We start from the raw sequence: 17318 nt of genomic DNA, 5'->3' as shown, positions 1-17318 counted from the left end.
ACCCAATTTCCACACATTACCATTTGTGTGCAAATGTAGTGCCCATTTAAACAGAAGATGTGTTGTCTGTTAAAGACAATGTGCTATCACATGATGCTTTAGTTACATTAAGAAAAATCGCCTGCTGTATCTCCTTTAAAGTTAGGTGGGTTGCGAACGTTTGTTGTTGAAAAAAGTGTCCTGTGGTTCTAAAAAGTTTGGGGTGGACTGTACTAGAGAGATTTGTGAGGGTCATGGCTCCACTGGTTTGACATATGATCAGTACCATTTGAAAACAAAGTTATTCAGAAGTAGAGAATCTATGAAAACATTTATTAGGCAAATTAAATCAAGTGAGATGTTTGGAGAGAATCTGCAAACATTTGGGGCCTTATTGAACATTGGGAGCACTACAGTGAATGAGTGATGCTCCCACACATCCAAACTAGTGATTACCTGCTCTATTCACAGTTATGAAACTCACAGGATTACACCAGCGCAACCTCCATTTGCTCCAGCAGTGTAAACCTCTGATTTGGCAGCCTGTCAGTCACAGTGAAGGTTGTTTCACCCTCTGGAAGGCAGGCCGACCATCACTCATTTTGATTTCAATTTATCTGTTGTATTATATTTCTTAGTTCTGTGGCTAAAATAATCCCCTTGCACAAGGAGGTATGTGAACTAAATTCATATACAAGCATGCATGAACTGATAAACATCAAATGGAAAAAGCATGTACTTTAGCAGGTGTGTGGAATTTAATAAAATATATACTTGTCCATGAGAGAGGTTGCTTCATAAATCTAGTTGTCATGTAAAAAATCTACTCGTCCCTTTGATGCTATGTAGTGTGGAGTCTCATTATATAAGAGCTCTGATTATGCCAAGGCTAATTCTAAAGTAGGCCTTGAATACTAGCAGTTACTTATTTTGCCACCTTTCTGCAGATCTACATAATGGGGCTGGAAGTAGCAGTAAACAATAGTTCCACGGCTGGAATGCCTTTTTGAGTATGTGCAAACCTACTGACTTCCATGTTTTAAGGGTTTTCGCCAGCTCTTCTTCAATCATTTTGTATTCAGAGAAGGTTGCAAATTTACTCCTAAAAAAGGGTCAGAAGTAAAACTTCTTCCATGGTTGGAAAAAAAGTGATTAAAGGGAAAGTGAACTTGTAAATGTTCAACAGATCTTCACACAAGCAAATCTACACCTGCATATTTGCTCAGGCTAAAATACAGTTTAAAAATATTTTCTAGAAATAGGATTGCCTGGTCTACTACTGTAAATTTTTGTGAATTCATGAAATACGGAAATCTCCACTAATGCAAAGACACATACCATGGGTGCCCTTTTGTGACTTTCTTTAAGAATTGGGATCCTAATTAGATGTGGCGTTAACCAAGACCTTTTGTTTTATTAAAATTCCACTTCGTTCTCTATCCATGTATCGGCTGGCTTCAATGTGACTGATCCTACTTGCAGAACATGCGCCTACTTCAGCCTGGCCCAAACAACAGCCATGGAACATAAACCACCAGAACCCTCAGACTCCCCACGCTCCCCAGCACACAACACATGCACCCCACGGGACCCCACAAATATGTTTGTGAAACACACAGGATCTCAATGAACTGTAACTCAAACATGAATGACTTTATTTATTCCTATGGCTATAGAGACCTACGGTCCAGATACACACAAGACAGGACAACAACAGGGATGACAAATAGAGCACTATCTGGAACCTGCCTCTGTCTTTGAAATATGGCCTATGTCAGATATATCCAACCAGTCCATTGTGAGTTGCCAGTAGCTTCAAGACACCTTCAAAGAAGCTCACAGCCTTGGGTTTATTTTTATCTAAGTACAAGGTCACATTTTCCTGTTAAAGTTAAGAGAAAACTGTGTTTATTTTAGATTACTAACATCAGGCTGTAGAGAACAAGGCATGATAATGAGCAGACCCTCAGACAGATTTATGACCCAGGCTTAGGGTGGGGCACAGAGGTGAAGGACTGAAGCACTGAGGTATTTAACTCCTACATAAAAGTAATTGTCAACTCAGTACTGGAGACTGAGAACAAAATGATGCTTCTGAATGCTGTTAAATGGGAGAAAATTCAAATGAAAGGTTACCATAATGATTAAATTAACACTTCATTTTAATTTTCTCCCATTGCAAATTGTCATATTTACAAAAAACAGCAGGCCCTTTGCTCCCAGTGGCCAGTAAACACTGTCCCTTGTGTATAACTGAAAAAATACAGTCTTTTTTTTTAATTGGGAGAAATTTAAAGTGCAAAAAAAGTTCCATGTTTTGAACATTTTTACAGAAAATTCTTCTGCACTTTGAATTTATCCCATATAAAACAAGCATTTGCAATGCAGTAGGGTCTCTCAGTTCCCAGAGTTACAGCTATTTGCAGCTGTAAACTCCTAACCGTATTTTTCTTTCCAAATTGAAAGAAAGAAACTGCGTGACTGTGCTGCTATAAGCAGTTGTAAACTCCCAACTGGATTTTTTTTCCACATTTAAAGAAAAAAACAGCGCGATCGCGCTGCTACAGTACACTCGTACTGAAACCTATCGGCAAAAATACAATTATCTACGTAACCGGCAAAAGTGCAATTAAATATGTAACAGGGTCGATGTTATGCAAAGCGCTCGACTTCTGCCAAATGAGCTCGCGCTGCAAACAAAAGATAAAAAGTAGTCCACAAACCTTCTGGGAAACAGCAAGCTTCGCATCTTTTTAGTTCTTGCTCGCTGCGCTCGAGGAGGGCTAACCACCGGAAAAGGCATGACGAATGCGTGCCTTCCACTAATGAAAGCAGGCAGATTTTAACAGGCAAGCCCACGAACCAATGAAAGACAACTGACGTGACGTTAGCGTGGCTCAGAGCCCTTTTCTAACTCGTAAAACGCCTCGCAAGCGAAACGCAAGCGCAAGCGCAAGCGACACAGGCTCAACCCTAAAAAATTGTTGTATGTTTCTGTTATACATGTAACAGTGCGCTGTATGGCAAAAGGTATGACCTCTGCCACAAGAACATACATCACAGGCTCTCAGTCACCCATACACACAGATCCTATTCATACGCACACATGTTCATACATCCCCAAAGAACATGCTCTTAGTGACACACATGGATGCTCTGTCATAGCGTCCCTAATCAAAGTATTTTGATAAAACCATTGCATGTAGCTCCATGGACATTAGGCTTAATGTCAATGAAGCTGGGCATGGGGATTGTCTGCTAACAGAGTGCAAGTTGTTTAGCCTTCAGTAGCTCACAATGATTTTCACTGGCCAGAAGTAGCTCTCACTACAGAAAACGTTGTAGACCCCTGGCCTCTGTATTAGTAGGTCATGTCAAAAACCCTCCAGTCGCAGGCGGTTACAGACCAACCTACCTAATGAATAGTAATTTAGCAGGTTTCTATTTGTGACCCCCTTTTATCTGGCTTCAAACTCAGGGATGGGGTGCCTGCAAGGATCAGCAGATCACTAGCCCAGCATTTATCTTCCCAAATGAGAAATGTTGTTTAAAACAGCCTCTGTCCTTTAAAAGAACGGTGCTACTTAAAAAAAAAAATCCTGTTTGGAAAGAATTCCTAAAGGGGAAGCTGGCCAAATGAGAGTAGCTTCCACTGTGAGAATGGGTCACCACGTCCTCCTCTGTGGAGGCAGTAACTGATCAATGGTTTCGAACTTCAATTGTGGTCACAAAGCATTGATATATCTCATTGTGATTTGCAATGTGGAATGAAGCCCTTTTCTTGACCCTTCCTAATTGTGATTCAGAATGAGTTGGTAAACCAATTTTGTGAGTTGTAAAAGGCTTTCTACAACACAAAGGCAGTTCAGTAGGTAGCAAAAGGCAATTTTGCATTCAAAAACCCTGTTTTGCAAACCACGCAGTTCTGACCGCGCAAAAGGGCTTTGTACATTTGGCCCTTAACAAATGTATTGATCAAAGGGTCTGCTAACTGGTGTTGTCAAGGGAATAATGCATCTATGTTCATGTGTACTCTTTACCAATCCTTAACCAATCCAAATAGTGTGCCACTCTCTGCCTGTTATTCTACAGGGAGGAGGCATCTCACATATCTGTAGTTCCTCGGAATCTTGACAAGTCTAAATCCACCACCATGTCGAACACAAAGCCATGAAGAACAGCAGCTAACTTTGACAGTATGGAATACTTTTTAAAAAAAACATGATCCTTGTTGGTCACGGACAGGCCACAACAAATCGGTGTTGAGCCTGCTAGTTAATTCATAAAGCTATTGGCTGGGTTAAGGCCAGAGGGCATTAAAGTGTCCTCCTACTGCCAGATTCTCAATTTACTAGATTATAATTGACTTCTTGCTGGCCTAGGTATTTGAACATCACAGCTACATACAGCTTTCTTTCAAACTTTGGAATGTTACCATGAGTATTGGAGTTAGAAAACGCATCTCTGGGTCTGTGTCACGGCTTAGGTTTGGGAGCATACTATTTGTTCCATTTGTCATCCCATTTTCCCATAGACATTTTCTTGTGGATTACAATTTCTTTGTAAACCATATCATCATTTGCTATTTAATTGTAACCTATTCAATATAAACACAAGGGTAGAGGGTTAAGGGTAAAGAGTAAGGGGAAAAAGTAAGAGTGTAAGTGGATAAAAGAGTAAAGTATAAGGGGTAAAGAAGAATGAGAAGGATTCAGAGTAGGATTAAGGGTTTGGGTAGGTAAGAGGTTAAGTGTAAAGGATTATGGGTAAAGGTAGGGAATTACAGGTATGGTGATAACAATAAGTGGCTAAGGAGTTAAAGAGTATGGGATAACAGGTTAAGGATAAAGGTTTAAAGGGACTAATTAAGGGTATGGGGTTAGGGGTTAATAAGGGTAAGGGATAAAGTGTTAAGAGTAGGTGGTATAGGATAAATGGTTTAGGGCAATGTAATGTTGTAAGAGTTATAGGTAAGGGGATCAGGGTAAATATGAGTTGTAAGCAGCAAAAGGTAAGGGGTTAAGGGCTGGATGTAATCAATTAGGAATAAGAGTTTAAGAATAAGGGGTTAAGTGTAAGGTTTTAAAGAGTATGGTATAAGGATTTAGGGTTACATGTTAAGTGGGTGAAGGTATGGGTTAGTTTAACAAAATAAGGGTAAGGTGTGTGAGTGTGTGTGTGTGTGTGTGTGTGCGCAAATTTCAGATGCCATCAGTGAAGTTAACAATGATGTCATAGAACATACCAAGAGTGATTAAATATGGGAGGCCATAGGCAGTGCATGGTGAGGGCATGAGTTATAGGTAATTAAAATAACTACAGCTGGTGAATTTCAGTGTTTGTTTAGTTTAAAAAGCTATCTCCAAACAGACATTATTCATGTTCTGTTGCATTTACCTCTATTTCTGAGCACAAAATGCATTCTTGCACCCACTTCGGACGCGATGGGGCATTTTTGCGCTAAGAAATAGTGGTAACTGCAGAATTATTCTTCACGTAATTATGCATAATCTTGCAGAAATTTGCAGGTAATTCTGCATGATCAGGCGAAACTGAATTACGTGAATTACACCTACCCCTAACATACCTAAGTGTAATGTTACTTTAACCATTGTTTTTGCTGTGAATTTCTAGAGCATTGTTTTTAAATATAAAGTAGTATTTTATCACTGTGCATAACTATATCAACCCCCGCCACATACTGCCTTTTGATGTGTGTGGCGTGGGGTTGGCTGCAGGACTTGGTCTGTGGGCAGGTCATGCATCCAACACCTGTGGGTGGTCACCTCCTGACAGATTGGCCAAAGGGAGTGGAAGCACCCCCCCCACCCTTTAGCTGTGCATGGCTTAGAGTTGCCATCAGGGCTTGCGCCCAACCCTATGGGAAGCAGGCCCCCTGCTGAGCACGGTCAACCGCCTGTAAGTTGCCAATCTACCACAGACACACACCCTCCTTTTTAGGGGCGAGCGCAAAGCACACCGTCCCCTGTAGGAATCTCTCTTTGGGCTTCTAACCACGCCCATGTCACGTCAGTCACTTTCATTGGTTTGTGGGCTTGCCTTTTAAAATCCACTTGCTTTTATTGGTGAAAGGCATGCATACATCATGCCTTTTCTGGTGTTTAGCCCATCTACACAGTACCGGTAAACTATTGAAAACATACGAGGCTCCATGTTTTCAGTATGCTTTCCTTATATCCTTTTATTTTCCAGGCAGCGCGATCACAGTGGGGTTTACAAAGCGTGATCGCGCTCTGTTTTTCCGTTTTCAATTTCAGCGCGATCACCCTGCATTTTACATAGCGCGATCGTGCTTCAATTTTTTCTTTTAATTTGTGTGGCAAAAAAACATCTGGTTAGAAGTTTACAAAGCTGATAGTTTTAACTCGAGCAAATTCGAGACCCATTGCATTGCAAATGCTTGTTTTTAATATGGTTTCCCGATCCCGCAGGACACTTGCGAGGCCAGGCTTGCCCCTGTGCCCCAATAGGACACTCAGAGGGACAGGAGAGTTCAGCTGCCTCCCGCAAGAGTATCCCTGGATTGCAGCAACCCAATTTGTTTTTTCATTTGGTCCCAGATCAAGGTCCATAGGTCTGGGTAGCCCCACCCTGCCCTATTGTACCCTATTTTAATTAATTTTCAGGACATAGAGTCTGATTCCCCATTTCCTAAAATGAACAACATTTCTCCTCATGTTGTGGCCAGCCAATCAGAGTCCGAGCTTCCATGGGAGCAAACCGGTCAATGGAAAAAGGCAATCAGACTGCTCTATTATTTAAAGTTGCATGCTCACTGGTACTGCTAAACCAACTTTCTAAATGTAGGCCATGCGTGGCAGGGTCTGGCCTCAGGGCCTTGTTTGCAGCCAGGCCCTGCTGCCAACACCCACAGGCATCTAACTCTGTGTAATGCATTGCCTTCAGCCGTGCATGGCAAGGGTTGGACACTGGGCCTGGCTTGCGGCCAGGCCCTGCAGTCAACCTCCCCATGCAACTCCCCATGCATCCAGCCCTGTGGCCAGACCCAGCGGCCAACCCCCTGTAAGCATCCAACCCAGCGCCAGGTGGAACTGCAGAGAAAACACCCTTGCTTTGGAATGGATGAGTTCAGGAAATCTGGAAGATCTGTCCTTTACAGATGCAGAGCATCAACTGGGGCACCTACTATTTTTATATTTGTATGTGCTTTCAGTTGAGGTTTAATTTTTGTGAAATAAGCATCAGTGCCAGAATGGATCTTCACCTGCTTACTCGTCCAAAAATAGTCCACATTTTGGCGCAAAATATTTACCGAACTGGAGTACTCTCTACTGGCTAATTACTAACTGGTACCTTGTTGGTTAAATGTATAGTGCACATTCTACACTACCTCTGTGTAAAGGACTACAAGGTAATGTTTCCAGTGACCATGTTAGGTGTCATTTTCACAATGTGATTGTGCCAGCTTGAATCCGTGTATAGAGAAGACGGTGAGACTTCAAAGAGTTGAATCTCCACCAGTCAAGGGCACTTCCTCTCAATTATGTGAAGTAAGTGCTTCTTTGTTTGGTGGAGATGTGCTCACATTTCTGTGCATCCTGAACACACGGGCCTTTTGGGAAGATGGCCATCAACCTGGAAAAAGGTGGGAAGACCATTGCATAGCAATAGCATACAGGGGGTGGGACCAAACAGGTGGAGCTTCAAGGTTGTTTTGCACATTTGCATGCTCTTAGTAATGAAAAGGATGAACGATGGACTCTGCTCTTGCCAGAAGAGGACCGGAGGAAAGATCCCACTCATCACAGTCACTACAGAAGAAATTGCACTCCAGTAGAGCAAGGATGCATTCACTGCCATCAAGTATTTCAGATCATTTTTGAAGGTGGAATTGCAGAGAAAACACCCTTACTTTGAATTGAATTAGCTCAAGAAGTTGGGAGGGTTTCTCTTTTAACAGAAGGGGAGCTTCAACTGGGGCACCAGCTATGTTTACATTTGTAAGTGCTTCCCGTTGAGGTTTAATTTATGTGAAATGAGCATCAGTGCCAGAATGGATCTTCATCTCTTTATTTATCCAAAAAGTGTAGATGGACTGCAGGAGGCCCTCAAGGCCCCTGCAGTCCCTGCCGGCTCCACGCCTCCAGCGGAAGTCGGCATTCCTCCTGCACACAGGGAGCAGCTACTGCTCCCTGCAAGAAGGAACGAGAACAGATAAAAAGTCTGCTCATAGTGAGCGGGAGCAGCTTTCCTGCTCCCGCCCACTGAGTGCGGACTTACAGTTTGCTCTCACTTGGCAGGAACTGTCAAAGTTCCCGCCAAGCTAAAGCAAACTGCTATTTCCTGAGTGTGTGCACCTTGGAAGATAGGGAGACGGCCCTGGTGGGTGGCCATTCCCAGGGCCATTAATGGCTCCAGGAGGTGTCTCTTTCTGTACCAAGAGCTACCTTACCACCACATTTGGTGTAATTCCGTCCAGTGGTTCTGGCTGTAGTCATGTTCAAAATCCACATGGGAAATTGCATGGGGAGAACACTTTTGTGGAACCCCCCTTTTAATCAGCCCCCGCTTGACGAATCACCCCAAAACTTTCAATACAGCAGGTGAAGTAAGTGGAAAACTAGTTTTCAAAATTTTGTGAGGATTTGTCAAATGGTGCCAAAATTATTGGCAAAACAAAAAACACTTTTCCTATGGAAACTAGGTCCTAGCTATAACTACCTACTGGTGAATGGCATTATGGGTATTATATATATGTTATATATGTATATATTTATGTTTTTTAACATATTTTATTGTTTTCATAAACACAAAAAAAGGGGGAACATATAAGACATGCGTTGATTGTACATGTGCATTTTTCCATCGATTTGCATGCTGATACATCATTTGTATCTTTTCATATCAACCATATTGTCATTAAACTGTCTAGCTCTGTATGTCATGTATAGTGGACATAGTGCATTATTGTGATGGTACTTTCATTTAGTATGTCACCCTGTGTTCTTTACATCAAACGTTATTTTTAACTACAAACTATTGACCAGACATCTTGGTGTTGAAGAAGGATGTTCTGCCTGCATTCTTGACTGTTATCTATCATCTCACACTGCTGGTATATGTAAAAATTTTCGGGTGGGGGGTTGGGAATAATTTGGCGATTTTATTATGTATTTGGTGATTACTATCTTGTTGATTGCCCAGTGTTGCTCTTCTTAGATCATTGTGGTTTGTCCTCGTTATTTTCATCCTTATTCCATGATATGAACTTATCTACTAATTCATCCCATTCCTGGGCTACTGGGTATTTCCTACTTCCGCCATTTTCTTCCCTTCGGAGGGAGACTCTTTCTGCTTTTCCCCGTTCTATTACCTCCACTGGCTCACCGTTGGTGCTGTTGTGGCCTTCCAGCGCCTAGTCAGTAGACGTTTAGCCAATAGGAGTGCTAGGTTTATCAATCTAGGGAGATCTTACTTTTTTGGGGGACGTGGGAGCATTCCCAGTGTACATGTCTCCATTTTGCAGTATATAGCCTTTCCTGCTAATTTATTCAGTGAGTTGGTTATATTTCCCCAGTATTCAGAGATAGCATGGCACCACCAGAGCATGTGCGTGAGTCTTGCTTCCTCTTTCCTGCATCCAGGACATGTTGAGGGCAGTTCTGGGTATAAAATATGTAATCTGTGTGGGGTAAGATATGCTCTGTGAAGTATAGCATATTGGATGAATTTAAATCTCGTATTACGAGATATTTGACTTGGGTAGTTTAGTATTGGAGTCCATTCCTCTTCTGATATCTCTCTTCCTACGTGTTTCCCATTTGACTTTTAATTCCGTCAGGGGTTTAAATAGGTGGGTTTTCCGCCCCCTATATAGCCATTTGACCATATGTGTCCCTTGGCCCTTGTCCTATAGTGTATATGGAGTGTACCAGTGCGCGTGTAGGCAGTTCTTTATCATTCGGGCCCAGTGTTTAGTGACATCGTGCGTGATACTAGCATGCAAGAGGAAAAGTGAGGCGGATAAATTGTGTTCATGGATGTAGTCCGTGTGTGTTAGTAAAAGTTGGTCTTTAAATAAAGAACCTATGGATTCTACGCCTTCCTGTGCCCATTTTTGTAGTTGTGTAGGGGTTAAATTACCTATGGTTACTGGCAAGCCCAACAGTGGGATATTGGGAGAATAGGGGATCGTGCCAGAAGTATATCGGAGTGCCAGTTGCCAATATTGGAGTGCTATTTTCAACAAGAGAGCGGCGTGTCCCTGAACTAGGGCTCCGGAGCATAACAAGGAGTGCAGATTACCCTTGTCCAGCATCTGTTGATTATAATTTATTTCTTGTAAGTTTCAGCCACTAAGCCAGCACTCCAGCCACTGGAGCTGTCCCGCTATTCAGTAAGCCTTAAAGTCTGGTGCGTTCATCCCTCGCTGTTCTACCGGCATCTGTAACTTGGCCAGGCTTATTCTGCGCCTTCCCTTCCCCCCATATAAGTACCAGCAACATAGAGTTGAGTAGCTTGAAATAGGACTCCGGTACTTTCACCGGTAGGTTTGTGAAGAAGTATAGCAGGAGGGGTAGTGCCACCATTTTGGCTGGTGCCAATCTGCCCGCAATTGAAATTGGTATCGTTATCCAGAAGTGGATCTGCATTTTAAGTGAGGAGAGGGCTCTTTTCAGGTTACCTTCCAGGAGGTCTTCTGGTGTGCGATATACTTGAATCCCAAGATATCGGAAAGTGTCCATTGCTACTTGTAGCTGGTGATCTCCAAATGGTAGCATATTGCCTCTATGTGGCTCATAGAATGAGAAAGCTATGGATCTGTTAAACTTTATGGCCACTCCAGACAGGGGCATGAATTCTTCAAAGATATATGCAACTTTATTAGGGTTTTGGTTAAGATCCTTAATATATAGTATAATATCGTCGGCCTATAGTGAAACTACATGTTGCGTATGATCTATTTCAATGCCCCAAGCCCCACCCTCCTGTCTCAGCAGTTGTGCCAGAGGTTCTATGGCTAGGACAAATAGCAAGGGGGATTAAGGGCAGCCTTGCCTGGTGCCTCTGAACACCGGGTAAATGTCTGATATATTTTGTCCTGTGCGTCCTCTGGCTGTTGGTGTCGCATATAGTAGGCTGACCCATTTAATATAGTCCGGCGGGGCCTGAAACGTCTCTAAGACCTTTATCATATATTCCCAACTAAGGGAGTCGAAGGCCTGGCGGAGGTCCAGCGAGAGACACCCCGCGTGCGGGAACCTCCCCCTTGCCGCATCCATCACTTGGTATAATCTACGCACATTTAATGAGGTGCTCCTAGTCGGGACAAAACCGCATTGGTCCGTGTGTATAAGATTAGCTATATATGGTAGGAGCCTTTGTGCTAAAAAAAAATTCTAGGATTTTGTAATCCATGTTTAATAAGGATAGTGGTCTATACGATGAGATAACAGTTGCGTCCTTACCCGGCTTCAGAAGGGACGTTACTAGCGCCTGCCCAGTAGTATCTGGTAGTCGTCCCATCTCTAAGGATGCTTGACATAATCGCTCTAAGTGTGGGGTAAGCTGTGTATTGAATAGTGAATAAAATTCCGCCGGTAGGCCATCTGTTCCTGGCATTTTATTGTGTGCCATGTTTTTAATAGTTTCCCTGATTTTCCCTTGCGTGATTTGAGCTCCTAATATCTGCCCGGCCTCTGCATCAAGTGTTGGGAGTTTCATCCTAGTCAGAAAGGAGTCAATTCTTCCCTCTGCCATTGGGGGCGGGCGGAGTATAAAGCCATGTAGTAATCTTTAAAAGCTGTATTAATGTCCAATTGGGTAGTTATATCACCATGTTGTGTTGTCCTGATATGCAGTATGGGAGTGGGGGCCAGTTCTTTACGTATTAGACGTGCTAAGAGTGGGCCTGCCCTATCACCTTCTCTGTGCATCCGTTCCTTATATGTAGTATGGTCAAATTTCTGGAGTTTTTCGACCAGTCGGGTGTGTTCCAATCTAAGATCTTGTAGTGCTGCAGTGTTAGTAGGGTTTATGACTGACTCTTTTTCCAGGGTACCCAACTGTTCCTCCGCCTGTGTCAGTTCCCTCAACAGTGTTTTTCACACTCCTGACACTGCCCCTATTATGACCCCCCATACAACCACCTTGAATGCCTCCCACTCTATTAGTGGGGAGGAAGCCGTGTCTGTATTATCACGGAAGAAGGTCTTAATTGTCTGTGCTAGTTCCTCTCGTAGGGCAGTGTCTTCCAACACTATGGGCTGCAAATGCCATGTTGGGATAGGTGTGGATGTTCGTCCCCAGTTCATTGTCACTTCTAAAGGGTTATGATCCGATAGTGTCTTCCCCAGGTAAGTGGTTTTGGTCATTTGCGTCTGTAATTACTCAGTGCAGACAATCCGATCTAGTCTCATGTGCACTTTGTGGGGATGTGAATAGAAGGAATATTCCTTCATGTCAGTGTTTTTGGCCCGCCATATATCTACTAGGGACCATACCTGTAACCATCTCCTTAGTGCGTCTGCTTGTCTCTGTGCATTTGTTCCTAACATTGGAGGGGTGTTCTGGTCCATGGTAACATCCAAAACCGCATTAAAGTCCCCACCAGTCACCCAGGGAATATGTGCCCATAGTGTTAACACTCTTGATAGGTGTTCTAGGAAGGAGTCTTGGCCAGTATTTGGTGCGTATATGCTGCCCAGTACCACTGGTTTCCAATCTAAGTTACCCTTGATCAAAACAAATCTGCCCTCTTCATCAATCCTAGTATAAGCCACTTCTAAGGGCACACCGGCTCTTATCCACACAGCTGGTCCTCTTGCAAATGCCGAGTATGAGGTATGAAAGATCTGGCCTCGCCATTTTTTACGAAGTTTAACCGCTTCATGTGAAGTAAGAGGAGTTTCCTGTAAATTAACAATATGTGCTTTGCGGCGATTTAATTGTGCTAGGATTCTGTGCCTTTTTTGGATAACTCCCATCCCCCTCACATTCCAAGTGATAATATTATATTCACGTTGTGTATGTGTAGTTGGGTCTGTTTATGTGCATCCACATTCGTTTGTGGCCCCATGCTTGTCTATAGTTTCTGCAGAATAATGTACCTGACGTAAATGTAGATGTCTGTCTTAGTAGAAAGTAACCATACTTATACTCTAATAGAAATACCAGGCAAAGCCTAAACCTGCTTTGCCAAACAATTACGTAATACATAATCTTGGTGCTACAACGAAGCAGTCAATTCTTACTGGAGGGGGCCTACGCAATGGGGCGTGGTACAAGAATATGTCCCGCTGCTAGCGGGTCTGCTAGTGATAATGTGAGAGAAATATCAACGTATGTCAAGGAGCTCTACCAATCGAGCCCACCACAACTGTAGGGGAGCGGAGATTCCGTCCAGAGAAAGTAATAGGTATTTTGGCAGTGCTATTGCGGGGTTACATCTGTTAAAAGTCTCTAGCTATTTGTGGAGTGATGTGGGGAAACAGAGCCAGGCTCCCCTCTGAGTCCGATGCCGCCGTACTATCCACCGAAGAAGCGGTTCTGCAGGGAGAAGAGTTTATCTCCCGTAGGAAGCCCGTGGTTTGTAATGCATTGTTTTGTCCCTCCAGGGCCTGACGCAGTGTTGGGCCTGTTCTTTTCCGTAACATTTGGGCTTTATTTTGTTTGTCTCTGCGATGTTGAGGAAGTTGCTTTGCATGGGGGCCGCTGTTCTGTTCCTCCGCTCGTGAGTGTGGGAAGTTTTCGTCTAGCCAGGTACACACCAGGTCGGGTGAGTCAAAGAAGTGCGTTTTCTGATCATGTGTGATGCGGAGTTTTGCTGGGAGTAACAGTGCATATTTTATCTCCATTTTGCATAGTCTTTGTTTTATTATCTGGAAGGATGCTCTGCGCTTCTGGACTGCCAGAGTATAGTCTGGGTATAGTGAGATCCTGGCATTGTCTATCATATTAGGATCCATCTCCCTCACCACCTGTAAGGCGACATCTCTAACTCTGTAGTTCAGTATCCGTGCTATTACAGGTGTTGCTGAAGCTCCTGGTACGGGTTTTCTGCCAGGGATACGGTGTGCTCTTTCCACCACAAAGTGAACTGACAGTCTGTCCTTGGCTATGGATTGTAGCCATGTCTCGATGTATTGTGTGGGGTCGCTTCCTTCTTTGCCTTCGGGGAGCCCAATTATGCATATATTATTGCGTCGTGAGCGCCTCTCTGCGTCTTCGATCCTTTCCTGTAGGGTTTCCTTTTGCTGTTGAAGCCTTTCAATGGCATTTTTATTGTCATTATGTGTCGGGAGGATGTCTGCCACTGTTGACTCTGTTTGCTTTAGCCTGTCTGAGAGTTTTGTTTGATCATCTTTCATTATATTTATTTCCATTGTGATCATACCTAATCTGTTCTCTATGGCTTGCCGGGAGTCTCTGATTTCTTTTAGTATAGTGTCCAGCTTGTCCATGTTTTCTTTCGCCTGGGGCATTGGGATCTGGTCCTGGGGAGTCGGGGTTACACCGTTTTCCATTGGTTTGCCCTTGGTGCGACCCATTACCGGACTTCTCTGTAGTGTTCTTTTTGCCTCGCACCTCAGATCAGATTATCATACGTTCAGCATAGGCGGGAGGAACACTTGTCCTTTATAGCACTTTATCAGGTTGCCAGAATCTTATTTCTGCTTAGCGGTATACAGCGGGGTTGGTCTCAGGAAGGGGTTTGTAAGTTATTCCTTTCGTGTGTACTGTGGTAACACTTTCATGATCTAGTCTGCCACTCTCTCCCCTGTGTCATCTCTGGCTGCCTCGGCGGTAGTCTGTACTCTCCAGTGGGGCATTTCCACTATGGTTTGATCCTCCATTCAGCGGAACGCCATCGCCATGCCCCCAATTGGAACCGTAGCGAGGTCCAGGCCACTGCTCAGTCCAGTGCGCCTCTCTCAGTTCAGGTAGTGCATTTTCCCTGTTTTCTGCGGCTGCTAGTGCTGCGGGCCCTCCGGCATGGCGTGCCCGGTCACCGGGGTGTTTAAGGGTGGGGGACGGCAGGCCGCGGGCAGCCAGTTCGCCAGATAGGTTGTAATTAGGCCAGTTTTCCGCCCTCGGCCGCACCTTTATTCACCCCCACTCACCGCTTCTCTGTCTGTCTTCGCGCCTTTTCCCCAGGCCCATTCCGCTCTCCATAGCCGTTAGTGTCACGGGGTCTCCCGCGCGACATTGCCCGGTCGTCAGTGTGCCCACAAGCAGGGAAGGGCCCCGGGCAGCCGGACCGGCACACAGGCCGCAATCGGGCCAGCCCCGCCTCCGGTCTCACCTTTTGTCACCTCCACTCGGCGCCCCTCGGCCGCAGCTGGTCTCGTCACTGCCTATCTCTGCGCTTCTTACTCAGGCCCATTCAGCCTTCTTCTCGTCAGGCCACATCGAGACCTCGTTGGGGGCCCTGGATTGCACCATCTAGCTCCTGTTGCTTCGCCCGGACGAGCGTTTGGGTCCCGGCCGTGTCTCCGCTCCCGATGTGTGTCGGATTTCAATTTTATGGCGGGCTCGGTCAGGAGCTCCTCGTAGCCACGCCCCCCATATATATATAAAAATATATCTCCTCAAATATAAGGAAGTGGCAGGACACCTTTGTGGTGCTATATTTCCATTTATTCAGGAAAGGGGAAATCGTTTTCTGAATAAATTGAAATATAGCATCACGAAGGTGTCCTGACACTTCCTTATATTTGAGGAGATATATTGTAATAGTTGGGGTTGCCAGAACCCGGCTGGGACCGCTGCGCTTCGACTTCAGCATTCTGGATTATAGTTAGGGATATATATATATATATATATATATATATATATATATATATATATATATATATATATATATATATATTTTTTTTTTTTTTTTCACTAAAAAAAACAAAGGTTACATACAGGGATGTTATAGTTAGGATCTGAATTTACAAGCACAAAACCATAGAAATCCAGCAGTTACAGTTATGGTCAGCTCAAGTAACCACAACTCGTGCCCTAAGGTAACTATAATGTGTGCCCTCACCAGGCACAGTTTTATTCTCACTAATTTTACTGCAAATGTTACAGTGATATTATCAATGATGTTATCAAAAAATCCATGAGTTATGTATGTGAGGGAATTAGCAGTGCATGGCGACGGCCCGCCCGCCACTTCCCTGGGGCAAAATGATTGAAAATTAATGTGGGTTGGCGTGCCCGCCACCCACAGCCCCGGGTGCCACCACCTCCCCAGGTCTGAAATAAAATAAGATAGGGCCCCCCCTCATGGAGCTAATAATGGCCCTGGGGAATGCCACCCCCAAGGCCAGCTCCTGCTATGTCACGCCAAGTCATAGTAAACACTCTGGTTCCAGTGGCGAGAGCTGTCAAGGTGCTCTCACCCACTGGAAGCAGAAGTTTTTCTCTTTTTCCAGGGAAAGAGATGAAATGATTGCTCTTGCACACTGGAAGCTGCATGTTTAGAAGCTCTATGCGTACAATAGCAATGCCAGCTCCTGCAGGAAGTGGGGTGCTGCTGGGACCACAGGGCCTTGAGGCTCCCTCGTGATCTGTTGCAAACTGGGTGCCCCGGGTGGGAGGGGTCCCATGAGACATGGCTGGGTCATGGGGCCCCCGGGGCCTAGATCTGTCCAGGGAGGGCGGCTGCGTGGCCCCCTAGGCCCCAGGGAATGGGGTCTCCAGAGCCGAGATCGCCCCCCCTTCTCTATCAAATGTTTACTCTGCGAGTCCATGTTGAAAAACAATCTGAAATCCAATACCAACAAACAAGCTCTGCTGAGAAGTCATGGCAGTCAATCTACCCACCTCACACACAAAATGCCTATCTAAACTCCCGAGGCAGATAAGTTGTCCCTTACCAGAGATGACCTCGAGCAGCAGCATGAGCTTGAGACCATTTCGGAAGTCCTCCTCAATGTTCTCAATCTGGGTCCCAGCTTTCCTCAGGTGGGAGTTACACCAGGCAGTGAAGGTCTGCAAAAAGAACAGAGACACGCTGAAAAAAGTAAAAAACAAATTCCCTGCTTCCTTGTATGAGAGAAAAGTGCACAGCTGCCAGCTATTCTGTACTTTTTCTGTAGGGAAAGTGGGAGAGCTGCTAGTATCGCAGATGCACCTGGTATCTCTGTTGCCTGAAACTTACACTGCAGTTGTCTGTGGTGTGCATGTTCTGTAAGTGAGTTGTCTGTGCTACACCTTTTCTGTTTGTGGGGTCTTGGGAGAGAAGAGGTCCTTTTTGGGTTCTTAGGCGTCCCAAAAGTGAACTGCCCTGTAGTTACCTCTTGAGTGCTGTTCGAGCCTCAACGATGTATGAATGTACTTTACTGGACTTAAAATGTGCGTTT

The 17318-nt window shown here is 44.5% G+C and overlaps 1 protein-coding gene across 1 annotated transcript in view; it reads right to left on the bottom strand.

The window, feature by feature from the left end:
- The window catches only part of ACTN3 (actinin alpha 3), a 174800-nt gene that overhangs the window by 101024 nt on the left and 56458 nt on the right, over window positions 1–17318 (bottom strand). Inside the window, exon 2 of the mRNA XM_069207832.1 lies at window positions 16833–16947. Within this exon, the coding sequence (XP_069063933.1) occupies window positions 16833–16947 (115 nt within the window). The remainder of the gene's footprint in view (window positions 1–16832; window positions 16948–17318) is intronic.

This window comes from Pleurodeles waltl, chromosome 9 (assembly GCF_031143425.1).
Source record: "Pleurodeles waltl isolate 20211129_DDA chromosome 9, aPleWal1.hap1.20221129, whole genome shotgun sequence".
In the NCBI taxonomy this organism is placed as follows: domain Eukaryota; kingdom Metazoa; phylum Chordata; class Amphibia; order Caudata; family Salamandridae; genus Pleurodeles; species Pleurodeles waltl.
This window is presented reverse-complemented; position numbering and strand designations above follow the sequence as displayed.